This window comes from Xiphophorus maculatus, chromosome 18 (genome assembly GCF_002775205.1).
Source record: "Xiphophorus maculatus strain JP 163 A chromosome 18, X_maculatus-5.0-male, whole genome shotgun sequence".
Taxonomy (NCBI): domain Eukaryota; kingdom Metazoa; phylum Chordata; class Actinopteri; order Cyprinodontiformes; family Poeciliidae; genus Xiphophorus; species Xiphophorus maculatus.
Window position 1 is genome coordinate 31,872,884 of NC_036460.1, and position 16,517 is coordinate 31,889,400.

A 16,517-nucleotide genomic window follows, 5' to 3' on the forward strand; every position below is an offset into this window, starting at 1 on the left:
AGGTAATGCTTGTAATTTTGATTTGAAGTGCTTGATAGAATGAAATGACAACTTTATTCCATCTGGTCTATAAAGCATTAAACTATTCATAAATCATGCACATTTCCAACCAGAGCTACCAGCTGTATTCCTAGTTGAAAAGGCCTCATCTGAGTCACATGGTGTGCTCACAGCACTTGACTTGTGACAGATACTGGAACAGATCCGCTGTTACTATTATTCTTTTAAATACTGTATTAAGATTGTTTTAGGCTATTGCACCACTCTACTTTTTTGTTTTTACACCTTGTTTGGAGGTGGTATGCTTCTCGGTTTAGCAACCAGAGTTTAACAAGCCAGTCTGTTTAAACTGTACCATAACATGCAGTCACACTATGGTAAAGGTATTTTTGTCCTGCTTGTGGTCATAAACATAAAGTCATGTAGTGGATTCCCTGCTGAGGTTGGGGTATACAGGTCAAATGTCAATTTGGCTTCATAAAACTGTTTTGGAATTTTAAAATCTTATCATTTTGCCTTTTGACCTGAGCTCAATTTCTTAATCCAGGTATCATATTTTTGCTGTTAAAACTTATCATGAAGCCTTAATCTATGGAAGCAAAATGTTTCTTCAAACAAGAAGATAAATGATGCAAAATAAATATCAAAATCACTAGTGGACCTTGGTTTTAACATTGTGACTCAGTCATGTGATGCAGAGATGTTTTGGTTTGATCTATGAGTGTTTTGGCTCCGTCTGGGCCTGCTTAGTTATGCGGCAACAGAAGCAGCTACTGTAAAAAATATGTTGAAAGCGAGATGTGGGGTTGCTGGTACGTAGGATTACAGATTACAAGAAAACACATAAATCAGGATTTGCAAAATAGTTGCTAAGAATTTTAACTCAAACATCATACATTTCACACCTTTACTGGAGTGTTTAACAGGAAGCTTGATAAAGTTGAATTCTAAATATTGTAGGTATGATTGTTTGTGCTTGTAACCTATAGTTTATATTCCATCCATGAACTACTTGGCTGTGTTGTGGTTTGGTGAGATAACTTTGGCTTCAGCACTAGGACAGGATTAACACAGTGGTTTACTTCCTATCAAGCAGTCATAGTATGCTTAAACATCTCACCTGCCTTACACAGATTAACACACATATATGCACCGCTGTAAAAAGACTGAAGAGAGCTTGCTATGCAGAATGAGGGAGGACATTTTTATGTGAATAGACTTGAATCTGAATTTCTGACAGCAACTTGATCTAAAAATTGTTAAACATGAAAGAATTTTAATTTTAATGGTTAACGATGTCTTTATAAATCAGTGGTCTGACTGACTATTTGCTGTTTTCATTGTATTTATTCTGATCCAAAGAGCTTAGTTTTTTTTCAAACTGAGGTGAAAAGTAATATTTCATATAAAGTATGGGTACACGGATTGCAGTTTTCTGGCCAATTACTAATATTTAAAAACCAGGCCTGCCAATTCTGATTTTGGCTGATCTTGATTTTATTATTTATTTTTTTCCTTGTCTGAAATGTTGATAAATATATTAAGAAAGTTACTGAGTTGGCAACAGTGGGGTGACTATTAACAGCTACTGTGCAGCTATGACTTTATGGCAGGTCTGTCAGACTCTCTGATGGCAGAGCAACAGAGGACGGTGATTGATTTTTAGACCCTTGCCGAGGTTGATAAGATCAGCTTCACATGTAAGTATTGGCCGATCGCAGACCTGTTACGTAATAGAGCATGTAATAGATTTGTTTCTTTCAAGGTTTTTCACTTAAATGACAACAGTAACCATCCATGCATAAATAAAGATGGAACAACTAAAATTAAGGCTCTTCATTGAGTGAAATCCAGTTGAAAACTTCATTGTAGAGACTAGCCTTTTCAAGTGGGGAATTGCACAAGAAAACAAAACAAAACTTGACAATACTTATCAGGGTGAATGTTGGTAGTTGTGCGCTGTTTTAACTTCTGTCTGACTGTTCCAGATGTCTTTTTTTTTTTCCTGGATTATGCCTTGAGATAGCAATACCCCGTTAAGTGTTTGTTTTTTACATTCCATATTAGATTCATTGTGTTGATGCATTTTGACATGCTTCACCCCGAAACATGTCCGCGTGTTGTGGAGGTGTTTTTCCGCAACACGCAAACTTCCCCATTCACTCTGAGAGTTATAGCTCCACACCACATTGCTTAGCATTTGCTGCTGCGCGCTTGCGCAGTGTGAAGAAAAGAGGGAATCAGCTGCACAGGCAGGCTGCGAAGTGAGATACAAGTGATCGGTTTTGGTGATGGGCAATCACCGATCATACACTTTTTCAGATAAATCGGCCGATTATAATCGGCCGATCGATCAGTACACCTCTAGTATCTTGTTATTTAGAATTGTTGAGAAATCTTGATCACTATAAGTAAAATCTACTGGTCAGAGTTTAAAAAACATAACGGTTTAAAATTTGCCCAAAAGACCTCTGATCGGTGCATCTTTAATTTTAGGGTGCACACACACTAACCCTGTGTACTCCACTTCTAATCAAACTCTAGTTTGTCTGGAAAGTCCGGTTCATTTGGGGAGATGTGGATGCGTAATCAAACTCTGAAAAGTGTAACTCTGGCTAACCTACAAACCTTTGTCTCTGTTCGGTTAAATTGAACTCTGGTTCAGTTTGAATTCATATATGAACTCCAAGCGAACCAAAGACTACTCCAAAAGCAGGAAATGGACTACAGTGCAGGGCATTCTGGGTAAATACAACCAAAACAAAGGTGTGTGTCTAGCTCTAGTATAGCTGGCCAAAAAATGAATAATGTATATCACAATAAACATGTGATCAATATCAGTAGAAAATACGTCTGATAGAATGTTGATAGTTTTACTGAACTATGATCTAGAACTGCACAGCATTCTGGGGGATGCAAGCAGAGGAAAGGCATTAGTTGCTCAAACTCTCATGGCCAGCTAAGCTAGGTGGTTGCCATCTACAACTTGGTCACTTTTTGGTTACCTAACAACAATTTCGATAACTTGCACAGCAGCAGTTTCAGGTTTTGGCACTGTGCCTCATAACTGCTTAAAATAAAAACACCAGTGGCACAGACTGAAAGGAGGAAATGAGTACAAAAGCTCGAGGAACATGGATAAGACAGGAAAGGTCTTATCACCAGTTTTTCAGCACTGCAGATCTTTAAAACAAAAAACTATCATATTTTCATCCATGTGGCACAGCCCTACGCTAGCTGAAGAAATGGCTCATGGTCTTTTGCCAAAGATGAAAGAGAAATCCTACAACCGCTAAAATCTGATGCCATTCTATTTTTGTTTCCATTTTGTGAAGAAGGAAGTTGCACTCAGTGTCGTCTTCAGTGGCGCTCAGCGCAACCATCGGGGGAGAACAGGTTTTTAAAAGGTTTCGGTTGGTTTGATACAGTGCAATGTGAAAGAGAACCACAGCAGCTGGAATTGAAACAAATTTTGCAGTTTTGGTCCCAAATTGCACAACATCTCCCGGACTATCAGGTGTGAAAACATTTTTGAAGTCATTGCTGTATTACACCCAGTGTTTATGACTCTAATTTACGTTGACATAATAATGTTTTGCCTAATTATATCTCGACCATCTGTAAAGTTGACATTTTTCTCCACAGACTGGCTGCCATTGCATGGTCTTACCACTGAAGAGTACAACGGCATATGTCTTTGTATGTTTGGGTTGTGTGTGAAAGTTTTGCTTCACCCACATGTGAATCATGGGATACAGTTGGGCGTAAACAGTCCAGCAGACACAGTCAGCATTCTTTGTGTCAGCTGTTGAACTCTGTGGTAGCAAATGTTGGAACTGTACCGTGAGAGGTCTGTCTAGGCTCCAGGCTCAGTCCAACAGTGTGGCTTTGTCTTTGGAGGGGCCCATGTTCATGTCCTAATTTCTTGAGACATTCCATCTAGATTGAGGGTAAGTGAGAAGGAAAGGGGGCTGAGGGTGAATATATCTGGATCCGCTTAGTGAAATGGGGAGCCAGCTGGAGTTTCCTAGAAAGCCTACATTCCTTTAGCAGTTTGCTTTCCAGACATTTGAGTGGGTGGAACTGAAATGCTTTCACTGCTGCTGACTGAGGCACGTGAACACACTCCGTCACCTGCACTCTGACATGTGCCTCTTGTGTTGATATGTTGCTTCACCACAGGAGCAGGAGTTAATACTCATGATGCACACCAGCCTGGGCCCTCGGATGATAAACATCTACTGTTCTTTATCTCCAACTGTTCCTGGCCTTTCACCCTCCTGTGTCGTGTTTTCCTGCTCATCTGACTCGGTCACCGTTGTGTGCTGCTGTTTTCCTAAATGGACAGGCTTGCGTTTGCGTGACATCGTTCGTCTAGTTGCTACGAACTGTCGTTACACACAAACATGTTTTCTTGCACACACAAACACACTCCTGGTCCTTGTTTTTCCTATTCCACACACTGTTACGCAACTGTCAGCTGCTGCTGTTGGAATGTGACGCAATGACCCAACAGCCAAACAAACACTGGTTTTCAGACTCTTGGCAGTATGATTTTTGTTTACGTCTGTGCTGAGTTTTTTTCTTGTCTTTTCTGCTGCCTTCATTTCTTCACAGCAGATTGTTACTTTTAGCTGCTTGGGAAACTGTTATATGACTGAGCATGTTCTGATGACATAGATGGCTATTTATATCAGAGTTGTTTTGGAGGATTTTGATCTGGAAAGGATTGTTTTGAGCCTAGCCTCTGGCTGGCAGCCCACCATCTGCAGTCAAAACCTTCCCCCTTTATCCAAGCAGTGTGATGCCAGAACACACTGGGCCATAAATATGATCTGAGCAGCCGTTCCTTTCATAACGGTTAGCTGCTACTTCCTCTAACTGTACAAAGGCTGGACTGTGTGCAGCCTCCTCCACCTGCCTTGTTTACAGCAAGCTGAAAACGGAAGCTTCTCTCCTCATCGTTACAGTTAATGGCCTCCGTCTTCTCCAGTAGCAGTTTTCCATGCATCAGGGAGGCTGTTTTTGAATAACAGTCATTAAGGATTATTATATTAATGAACCATCATGGTTCATTAATATAACCATGATGGTTATATGACACACAGAGTGTGTTTCTGTGGTTTCTGAGATTTATCGATTACCCTTGTCCCATCCAGTGACAAGGTTGCTGCCAGTCCCCACACACTGTTCCCAGCTCTGTTCTCTTTAAACTGCGCTGCACAATAAATCATTATGCAACCTCCCTTTAGCACACTTGGATGCATACAGTAGCACCTCCCCCACCCCCACTTCGTCCGACTACCTGCAGATGGAGAAATTGCAGGACTGAATTGGTCAATGTTGAGGATTGAATGGTTCAAGACATGAGAACATTACACACAAGCTTGGCTTCTGACTAAATCTGCAGCATGACAGTGCTGTATCAGCAGCCTGCTATTTTATGCTGCTATATTGGAACTCATTCAAATGTGATAATACAGTTATTACCTTGTGCTCGGCCAGATGCAAATCTTAGAAGAAATAAATTTTTTGTTTAAGTTTGCAACTCTAATAGGTGACAAATTCTAGGGGTGGGAATCTTTTACTATTTTTTTATTATTATTTAAATTTTTGGTGTCTATGATTTGATTCAAAATTATTAATAATTTCTGTTCAATATATAGGTATTAAAATGATACTCATAATTTACTCTAGTCCACTTTACAAGGCAGAATGACAAATGGAGACATTAGGTGTCTTTTTTTAATTAAGTTTCAAATATTAAACATGCTTGGATCTAATTGCTCCCTTCCATCATCCTCTGTTTTGCTCTAACAAAACGGTCATGGAGAGAGCGCTACACCTTTCTGTAGAAAGCCTCCTTCGTGGATAACTGCATTTCAATTTATACCCAAGAGTTTTTAGCCATTTGACAGTGTTTGTGAAAAATGTACATTATTTATCACTGCTTTGGCTAAATGTTTCATATTCGTGTCGCCTTCAGATACAGAAACCTGATAATGGGAGCAGGCTGTAGTGGTCGGAAGTTCAGAGCCTATATTGCGTTCCGAGCTAATTTCTGTCTAAAATCTTGTAACATTTATTCATCTTTTGAACAAATGGGAATTCATTAGAAATTAAAGAATTAAACAAATGAAAGAGGGAATTGATATACAATACTTGTGGCAGAAACTGCAGATCCAGTCATTTTGAAAAATGCTTTACATTTATTTCAGTTGTTTATTTTAAGCTGACTCAATAAACCAGAAAGTTTCTATAGAGAAGTGTGGCATACTAGAACTTAAGTAAAAACAGATTATGGCATGTAGTAGATTTGCACCACCACACTCTCATTTCACTACGTATTGTTCACCATGGTTGACATTTGTATTGTGACAAACCATATAGAAGTTGAGAGAAGTAACTATCAATAAAAATGTCTTTATGCTAACACAAAGGAAGTGTTGGTGTTGTGTACTTTAAAACAGTCCCAGTGGTTGTTTTCTTGTTGCTGTGGTGAAGTAGACAGCTGCTTCAGGACGAATGGCTCCTCTTACTGATTCTGCCTCTTCTCTTCCAGGAAACTCCCAACTCTGTGTTCCTGGTCATGGAGGTAAGTGTAGAAACTTGAGTCAGGCTCTGAAAATACTCAAAATTATGTATCCTCTAGCTAGCTTGTGTAAGTTCTCCTCTCTGTCCACTTCCTGAGTTACATTGACCCCTCATAAATAAGCAACAACTATTAAAGGGGCAGTATTATGTCAAAATGCTATTCCCTCAACCAAAAGCATATCCTGGAGTGTTATTTTGATTCTTTCATGCATGTTTGAGAAATCCTTTAATTTCCATGGCAACCATTCAGTTATACAAAACACCTGGGTGAATGTAGCTCCACCTTCGAGACGTCTGCTGTTCACATCTGCTGTTTCCAAGTTTCTGAGCTTCCGCCTCACGAGGCAGCCCTCCCCTGCGATTTTCTCCCTCAGCTCCTTTAGACTAGCCATCAACAATTGGCAAATGCCTGGTAGAACTGCACATCTGCTGGGCTCATTATAGGAGCTACTATTCAGTAGCAACGTTGTTGAAGGCTTATTAGAGGAGTAATGTTGTGATGACTTCACGGAGTTTCAGAAAGTAGGATTTTTTTAAAAAGACAGGTGCAATTTCAAGGAGTTAAATTACAAAATCAAATTTCTTTTAGTCATATTTGAAATATATATGGTATTTTTATAACAACTAAGTCTAAGTTAAAATAGCTACTTGATTGTGGTATAAAACTACATATATGCCTGGAAGATGCATAATACTGCCCCTTTAAAGCATTCAGAGCTTTAAATATGAGTGTTATGCACCGTCCTCCACATGTCACTAGAACAGATCATCAGAATGAGATGACTAACACATTTCTCAAATTGATAATGGAGGACCAGTCTTGTGTTGCTGCACATTGCTTCTGATCCACACTCCTGCTGCTGTCTCCCCTTTACAGTTCATTCACAACAGTGTTTACATGTGAAAAATTCCTTGATTGATTTGAAAACAAAAAAACTCAATGTATCATTTATATGAGTACAAAATTAATTAATCCAATCATAAGTAAGGTCCAATAGCCAGAGTTGTGTTTCAAGGGTGGAAATAATTAGCCCATAAGTCTAAGAAGGCGGAAAGCAACAAGCAGCTTCTGAGCATTTCTCTTTTCTCTCAGAAGGTCACCTTTTAACATCTTATCAGCCTATTGTGTTCCTCTTCTTAAAGAAGGGTAAATGGTTGTCAGCAGTGATAAGGCTCCAGACATCTTCTGCATTAATTGATGAGCCTGCTGTTATCAGGGCTAGGACTTGAACATGAGCAGAGACACCCTCCAACACTAACTGTATGTTCTCATGATGACATAATGCAGCCTTCAGCTGAACTATGTTGAGTCTGATGGCGTCTGTCTTCTTCACAGTACTGCAATGGAGGTGATCTTGCTGACTATCTGCAAGGTAAGACTCTCGCTAATCTGTGTGACATGCACACAGATTATCATGGATCAAAGTTAATAATGCTGCATTGGAGGAAAAGCCATGTGACTGCAGTAGCTGTTTCAAGTGTAGGGGTGTGTGTGTGTGTGTGTGGTGGGGATCTCTGTGTGAGATGGCTTGTGTATAATTGAGGTGGTGTAAAGAAGTCCTCCTCTCTGTCCACTTCCTGGGTCACATTGGCCCCTCATAAATAAGCAACAACTATTAAAGGGGCAGTGTTATGTTAAATCCACTTTTTTGAGCTTTCCATCATGTTATAATGCTATCCCCTCATCAAAAACATACCTGGAATGTTGCTTTGATTCTTTCACTTATGTTTGAGAAATCATTTAATCTCCATGGCAGCCATTCAGTTGTGCAAAACGCCTGGGTGGACCTAGCCCCACCTTCGAGACGCAGCTCCTCCTCAGATCTGCAGTTTCCAAGCTTTTTATGTTGATTTACTATATAAAAGAACCATGTATTTCTATTATCAGCCTAAAATTAGGTCGCATTCATGAATCACTGGTTTACTTAGTTACTAGCACAAACAACAACTTTTACTCATCCAAAAATTTTAAAATAGGATATTTTATTTTTTGTGTATCATCTGAATCCTTATAGTTCTGAGTTTTAAACTGAAGGCAAGGTTGTTGAAAGTCAAGCAAAGCATGGAAACTCCCTCTTTCTGGAATTTCTTAAATAACTGTGGTGTAAAGGTTGTCTGTATATACTCTGGTAATCCTTTCCACTCATTTCTGAGCATTACAATAAAAAAAGCATGAAAATTCTCAACCACTGCAGAAAGCAGTTTTGTGCTTTACTAACAAAGAATGCTTGATTCGACAAGCTAACATTAAATCAAATTAGTACTCTGATTTGAAGCCTTTTATTTGTTGATGCATCCTCTACAACTATCAGTTACATTCTGGACCTACTTTTGAGTAACAATTATTTTTTCTGTTTTCTTTTGGAAGCTAAAGGTACTCTGAGAGAGGACACACTGAGGGTTTTCCTCCAGCAGATTGCTGCTGCCATGCGCATCCTTCACAGCAAAGGAGTCATCCACCGTGACCTGAAACCCCAGAACATCCTACTGTCATACCTGGGCCGCAAGAAGTCCAGCATTAGTGGCATCCGCATCAAAATTGGTAATGGAAGAAGACAACAATATTTCTTTTTTATTTATACTTGAAATTACAAAGGTTGTGAACTAAAATGTACTATAAGACTGATTGGAATTAACACAATTAAAATGTTTCTGGTGGAGTCATCTTCCACTTTCTGAGCTCTGCATGGAGTTTTTTTTTTACTTTGTTTTGCAGTTTCCTGAAACATTCCAGATTTTTAGAATAAAAGTTGCTGTTGTTTGTGATGACATTGGTAATCACTTCTGTTCTGGTTTTCTGTCCTGCAGCTGACTTTGGTTTTGCACGATACCTCCAGAGCAACATGATGGCAGCCACACTCTGTGGCTCACCAATGTACATGGTCAGTTGATTAGAGATGCTTATTTGTTTTATATACGGAACTATGTTTCATTTATTTTTTATTTTTTTCACACACTTGGTTCTAAAAGTAAAATCTGCACAACTATATATTTTTTTATGCCTACTCGTATATGAGTGGGGATGGGAATTGATTAGTATTTCAGTACCAACTCCATTATTAATCTCACTTACCGATTCTCACAGAGTGAGGAAATTAACTATAATTAAACATATACATCATGTTTTATTCTATTCAAATAAAGTTAAAGCTGGCTTAAAATATAAGAATAATTTTTTCAAATGAACATTTTATCATGAAATGCAACTTTCTGCATATGAACAGTTTTTGTGCAGACAAATCTGCATGTTTGCCTTTTCAGGAAGGCTTTTTCAAGACTTGAGGTGTGTCCAGCTGTGGAAATCAGCCTCTCAGATGTTATTTATTGTTTATATTTTTGCCTCTGTCATTTTACTCTTCCCTGCCTCGATGAAAGAGGTCCCTAACACTGTGAGAGCTTACCTCTGAGCCAGCATCACTCTGGCAGTCCCCAGCTACAGTCCTATTCAGTAAAGCAGAATATTAATGAAAATTCATGCATTTATGTAACTCTGTTCACAAGTTAAACATGTTATACTGATTAATTCCCCACATGCTGCTATAAAGCTTGATGTATGACAATTTCTTGGATAAAGCTAATGAAAGCATTATTAGACTATTAAATCAAACCAATAAAAAATATTCCTAATGAAGAAATGTGGGTCTTATCAAAATATGTTTTAGAATGGTTTTCAAAAGGTTCTTATTAATGTAAAAAAACAAGCCTTATTGGAACCCATATTCTAATGGATTGAGTCTGACTGTAAATGACATGGAGATTATTCATACAGTATGACGCCACATTAAAACAATAACCAGGACGCAGAGTTTAACATTACCTGGGACATTCATAGCAGATGCAGTGGTGGAAGCTCTCCTCGAGAGTCACCGCCGTTGCTAAGCAACGTATCAAACTCTACAGTCATACAAATCAGTTGCATGCTGTGTGGTCAACTGGTTGAAGATGCTGGAGGCATGTCTTCCTTTTATTGTGATTAAAGTTCTGAACATGTTGCAACTGACCCTAGTATTATTATTTTTTTTTTGTGAAATATAAACATACTTTGAATACTTTCAAAAGCAAAATACATACGTGGAATTATGTCATCACGCAAATGTGTCGCATGTTATGGGAACCATTATGCGGGATCATTCTATGTAATTGAACAAGAAGGACTGGTTCTCGATTCCCATCCTTGCTGATGGGAACAGGGTGGTGAGGCAGATCAACTCAGGGATGCTATGGAGGATCTTGTATTCCTGGGTGGTGGTGCTCAGCAACTTTTCCTGAATTCTGCATTTGGAGCTAAAAACTGATGTAGTTCACATTGTTGGGGAACAATATACAGGGTCAACATTTGGAGTTCTTACCTTTGCCAGGAGCTTGTGTAACGGTGACAAACAATCAAAAGAGATATTGAGATTGAGTCCGCAACATTTTAATTTAATAATTGTTACAAAGTAACTCCGTTAGCGGTCTCGTTCCTAACAGCCGTTAGAAAAAAAAAAGCACATTCCCCACCGTTCCACAACCATCGTTACCTAGCAACGGCGGAATGATATTGACCCCCTCCGCAACCACGTCAACCTGCGACACCACTAGTAAATAACACACAACGAAACACAAAACAGTATTAATAAACACAAAACAGTATTAATAAACACAAAACAGTATTAATAAACACAAAACAGTATTAATTTACCCCGACTAGTCCATCAAAATGGCCTGTATGCCACACTCTCCCCCTCATTTAAAAAAAAAAAAAAAAAATGTCCTATGACATTTTAAAGACCTTTTACTGGAAGTGATGTTATAAGTAAGGTACTTAACATGACATTCATTACATACATATATTACATATTATTGTAATAGTGTCCACCACTAACAGAGGATATTGTCACTTTAGATTACAAATGTCCAGTTACAAATACTTCTAAATATGTTCAGATCATCTCTCTAGTGTAACAGAACCTTAATTTCAGCCGCAGTTTTTTTCTGATACCAGTCTTTTGTCTTGAAAGCACAGTCAATAAACTGTCTTTTGAGAATTCAAGTATAGTCTTTTTCTTTTAAATGTAGTTCTTAAACCTATATACAGTGTGTCTTTAACTCTGTACTTTAACACCTGGAACTACCCAGGGTCGCCAAAGTTCTTTACCGGTTGGGATCATACTCACAGGTAGTTCTTTAATGCCTAATTCCACCATGGTTGGCTCACCCAAAGCATAATAGGTCAGCATCCTCGGACGGCGACGCTCTCTCTTTGGGTAGCTGAATGCAGGTGGTGGAACAGCTGCATCCTCTTCTTCCTCAGAAGCTGTTTCTGCAGATGGCTCAGGGAGATCCTGGTGTAGCTCCATGTCTTGGCCTCCATCTTCTTCTTCTGGTATGTTGTTCATCCAATTAGCCTGAGATTCATTCACTTTCGGTGCGTTGTCTTGGTCAGGCAGGTCTGGTGTAAATGGTTCAGCATCTGGGTTTAAGCTGACAGCTCGGTGACCACTGTGCTGAGCAGGAGGAAACTGGCACACTAGCTCCATTTCCTCATCCCTCTCACTGTCTGAAGATTCTTCTCGTTGACAAAGATGACATGGAGATGTATTCGACTTAGTCTTTTTAGTCCTTTTTGTCATTTTTGAGTCTATTTCTGGGCTGTCGATTGGCAGACTGTCACAAGGGAGCAGGAGGTTCCTATGCAGCACACGTCTTTTGCCACCTCCTTCTGGTACTACTTCATATACTGGGCTGATATCACTTCTTCTCTTTGTGATGATGTGCACTTTATCTTCCCAAAAGGATCTGAGCTTACCAGGACCTCCTCTCTCTGATAAGTTGCGTACAAGCACACGCCCCCCAGGCTGCAGGTCAGCTCCATAAACTCTTTTGTCATATCCTTTTTTTCCTCTGTTCGATTCACGGGTGGCAGTTTTGGTTGCGATCTTGTAGGCTTGCTGCATCCTGCTTTGCCAATCTTTGACATACTCAGCATAGCTTTGCTGTGTTTCATTTGGCTGTATGTTAAACAGGAGATCTATCGGCAGACGTGGGGATCGCCCATAGAGTAGATAATATGGAGCAAAGCCGGTGGTGTCACTGCGGGTGCAGTTATATGCGTGCACCATCTTACATAACGACTTTTTCCAGTCAGACTTTTGCGCACTTGTGAGCGTACGGAGCATAGACAGCAGGGTTCTGTTAAATCGCTCCACTTGTCCGTTACCCTGTGGGTGGTAGCAGGTAGTGTGGGACCCTCGCACGTGACAACACCTCTGCAGTTGAGCCATCAACTGGTTTTCAAATTCCTTCCCCATGTCGTAGTGGATTTTCTCCGGAAAGCCAAAGCGAAGGGCAAAGTCATCAAATAGCTTTTCCACAACTGTTTTTGCGGATTTGTTTTTTGTGGGGTAGGCCTGTGCAAAGCGAGTGTAGTGATCCATTATAACCAGAATATACTCATCGCCTTGCTTACAGGCCTCTAGATGCAGGAAATCAATTGAAACCAGTTCGAATGGACGTGTTGTCACAATTGGCATCAGTGGTGCTCTGGCTGCTCTCTGTGGTCGTTTTGACTTTAGACACTCACACACTTGGGTCACAAAATGTTCTGTGTCCTGCTGCATTCTGACCCAATAAAACCTGTCTCGGATCAGATTCAGAGTCCTTTCGACCCCCAGATGACCCATCTCTTTGTGTAATTCTTGAAACACTAACGGATGATGTTCTTTTGGCAAAACTAGCTGAGACGTATGTCCTGCTTTTCTGTATAAGATCCCATCATCGCTGATATATAGTTTTCGCCACTGCCTCAAGAGCACTCTAACATCTGCAGGCTCGGTTTTCACCACTCCTCTGGGGGGGAATTGATCTCGGCTTTTATAATGCATGACTTGCTTGATGAGAGGGTCTTTTTTTGACTTTCTCTGATCTGTTCTGGTGTTAGTGGGGCAGGCAATGAAGGTGAAGAGGCATCCCTTACTAAGTCCAGTGTATTGATGTGAGCCGTGGTTATCCAGACAGATGGGGCATCTTGAAGCACAGTCACTCCCTGAATTGAAGCACTAATCACATCCTGAGTCACTTCTTCTGTACATTGCTGCAATAAGTCATTTATGTCCAGTGGCATGCGAGAGAGGCCATCTGCGTCTGTATTGTGTTTGCCTGGTCGATATTTAATGGTGAAATTGAAATCGGCAAGTTGGGCAACCCACCTGTGACCTGTGGCATTCAACTTGGCTGTGGTGAGAATGTAGGTCAGGGGGTTATTATCTGTATATACAGTGAAATGAGGTGCATGGTACAAATAATCTCTAAACCTTTCACATATTGCCCACTTGAGTGCTAGAAATTCCAATTTTCCTGAATGCATGTGATAATTTTTCTCAGGTGGGGTCAGTGTTCTAGATCCATACCCAATGACAACCATTTTGTTATTCTGTCTCTGATACAGAACTGCTCCCAACCCTTCCTGGGAAGCATCAACATGCAGAATAAATGGTTGGGTGAGATCTGGATACCCAAGGATGGGAGGCTCAGTGAGTTTGTCAATAAGTGTGTTTATTGTCTCTTGATGGTTCTGTGTCCAGTGAATGGGAGTGTTTGATGGAAGGTTACCTTTATTTCTTGCAGTGTTGATGTTCCGTCTGTCTTTTTGCTTTCCTGATGGTGGATTTTCAGGTTGATTTTCCGATGGACTAGCCAGAAGCTGGTAGAGGGGCTTAGCTATTCTGGAGAAGTTGGGTATATATGTTCGATAATAGGAGAGAAATCCCAGCATTTTTCTCAGATCTCCTACAGTTGTGGGGGTTCTCTCCTTCAAAGTTTGAACTGGTGCCACTTCTGCTGGATCCATCGTGTAGCCCTCACCAGAGACAAGACGTCCCAGAAATCTCACTCTTCTTTTGAACACCTCACACTTCTTTGGGCTCAGCTTCACTCCATGCTTCTGGTATCTTTGCAACACAGTTCTCATGTGGTTGAGATGATCCTCAAAACTTGGGCTGTGAACTAAATTGTCATCCAGATAGGGCTGGCATATCACATCTCTTAAACCAATCAGACATTCCTCCATGCTTCTTTGGAACTCTGCTGGGGCAGCACTCAAACCGAAGGGGATTCTGATCCACTGGTACAAACCCCATGGTGTTATGAAAGCAGTTAAGGGCTGACTTTTTTCATCCAGAAACCCTTGATGGTACGCCTTCCCCTGATCTAATACAGAGAACAAGGAGCTGCCAGTTAGAGAATCAAGCATGTCTTGGATTCGGGGAATAGGGTGGCGGTCAGGGACAGATTTTTTGTTTAATTCCCGGTAGTCACAGCATAACCTCAGACCCCCATCTTTCTTTCTCACACATACCACTGGTGATGCATATGGAGAACGTGACTGAGTTATCCAGCCTCTATTCAGTAGATCTTGAAGGTATTCTTTAACTTCCTGATGTAATGGCTTGGGAACTGACATATATGTTTTCTTCACTGGAGTAGTGTCTTGCAGAGTGATTTGAAGTTTCAAAGAGGGAATTAAACCTATGTCATCTTCATCATAGGCGAATGCATGACACTCTTCTCTCAGTATCTGTCTCACAGTCTGTCTTTGGCTTTCCGTTAAGTGGCTGAGGAAAACTGGAGGATCCCACTGTGTTGGCTTCTGTTTTTCTGCTTTGCTGTTGATAATCAGGGACTGAGCTGCAGCTGGCTTTGTTCTGGGTGAAGGGTCATCTTGTTGTTCACCAACAGTGATGTTCAACTGTTGTGCATTTACAGTATAAGCTGTCTTTACTGCTTCTAGGTGCCCCAGGACTGCACGCTGATGTAGAGTAACATTATACTTATTGGTGTTGGAAATTGGGATTGATACGAATCCTGGGTTTTCTGTAGGAACTGTCATGAGACCCTCCTGAACACTGACACCTTCTGGCAGCACCGAGTCCTCCGAGGGAACAAAAAGAAGGTCCTGTCCTCTGAACTGAGTTCCAGTATTAACTTTAACATGGATGATGGTGATTTGTTCAGCTGCTAATTTGATTCGACTTCTCCCTGTGTGCACAAGACCCACATTAACCTGACTATCTGATGTCTGAATTAGTTTGACAATTGTCTGTGCAGTTTGGACAGTGACAGCAAAGGCTCCACACACATTTTGGATGACTTCCGGTTTCCTGTGTTTAAGTGTGTTGTCTCCTAGCACTTCCTCTATGACATTGTAGCCAATTATTGGTTGTTGTGCCACACTGGAGTCACTTGACACAAGTACTGGTACCAACAGGGGTTCTGCTGAGAGTGAATCTTTGCCCAGTCTAAATTCCACTTCCACCCAGCCCAGAAAAGGAATTTGTGTCTGATTTGCTGCAAGCCCAATAAGTGTATCCACCTCCAGTAGTTCATTCAGAGGTCTAACTCGCTGGTGTGGTAAGTGTAATTGTCGCCATTCTTCATTAATGAGACATGCCTGGGCACCAGTGTCCCATAATGCTTCTACTGGAGTGGCATCCATCCAACAATGAACAATGCATCTCTTACCTATGAGGTTCAGAAGTTTCTGTCTGCTCCGTGGATTCATGTAGTGAGCTGTTGGGGTAGATGAAAGTTCTGTATGGGAGCCTGGTTTGTTTGTGGTGGGACTGAGTGTTTTGTGTGGGGCTACTGAGGGTCCCGGCCCAGCAGCCCTGTCCAGTTTCCCTGCTGTCCCCTGTTCTGACGGCAGCCTCTGGCAAGGTGTCCTCCTTGACCACACTTATAACAGTGAGTGCACCTCTCCCCTGACTGTGCTTCTAGACAGGCTGGGCAACCTCTGGGTTTGCGGTAGCTGTGTGTGGTAGCTCTCTCTGTCTGATGTTTCTTAGTAATCTCCACTGTTTCCAACACCAGTTTCTTTAGTTCTAACATTTCAGCCTTCAGTCCTTCGATGAGTTTAGTTGTTCCTGCTTCCTGTTCTGTGTTTCGAT

The 16,517-nt window shown here is 40.8% G+C and overlaps 1 protein-coding gene across 1 annotated transcript in view; it reads left to right on the top strand.

Moving 5' to 3' along the window:
* Positions 1-16,517, top strand: part of ulk2 (unc-51 like autophagy activating kinase 2) — a 43,700-nt gene that overhangs the window by 5,183 nt on the left and 22,000 nt on the right. Inside the window, exons 4-7 of the mRNA XM_023351788.1 lie at positions 6,563-6,595; positions 7,931-7,967; positions 8,963-9,136; positions 9,403-9,476. Coding sequence (XP_023207556.1) covers positions 6,563-6,595; positions 7,931-7,967; positions 8,963-9,136; positions 9,403-9,476 — 318 coding nt within the window. The remainder of the gene's footprint in view (positions 1-6,562; positions 6,596-7,930; positions 7,968-8,962; positions 9,137-9,402; positions 9,477-16,517) is intronic.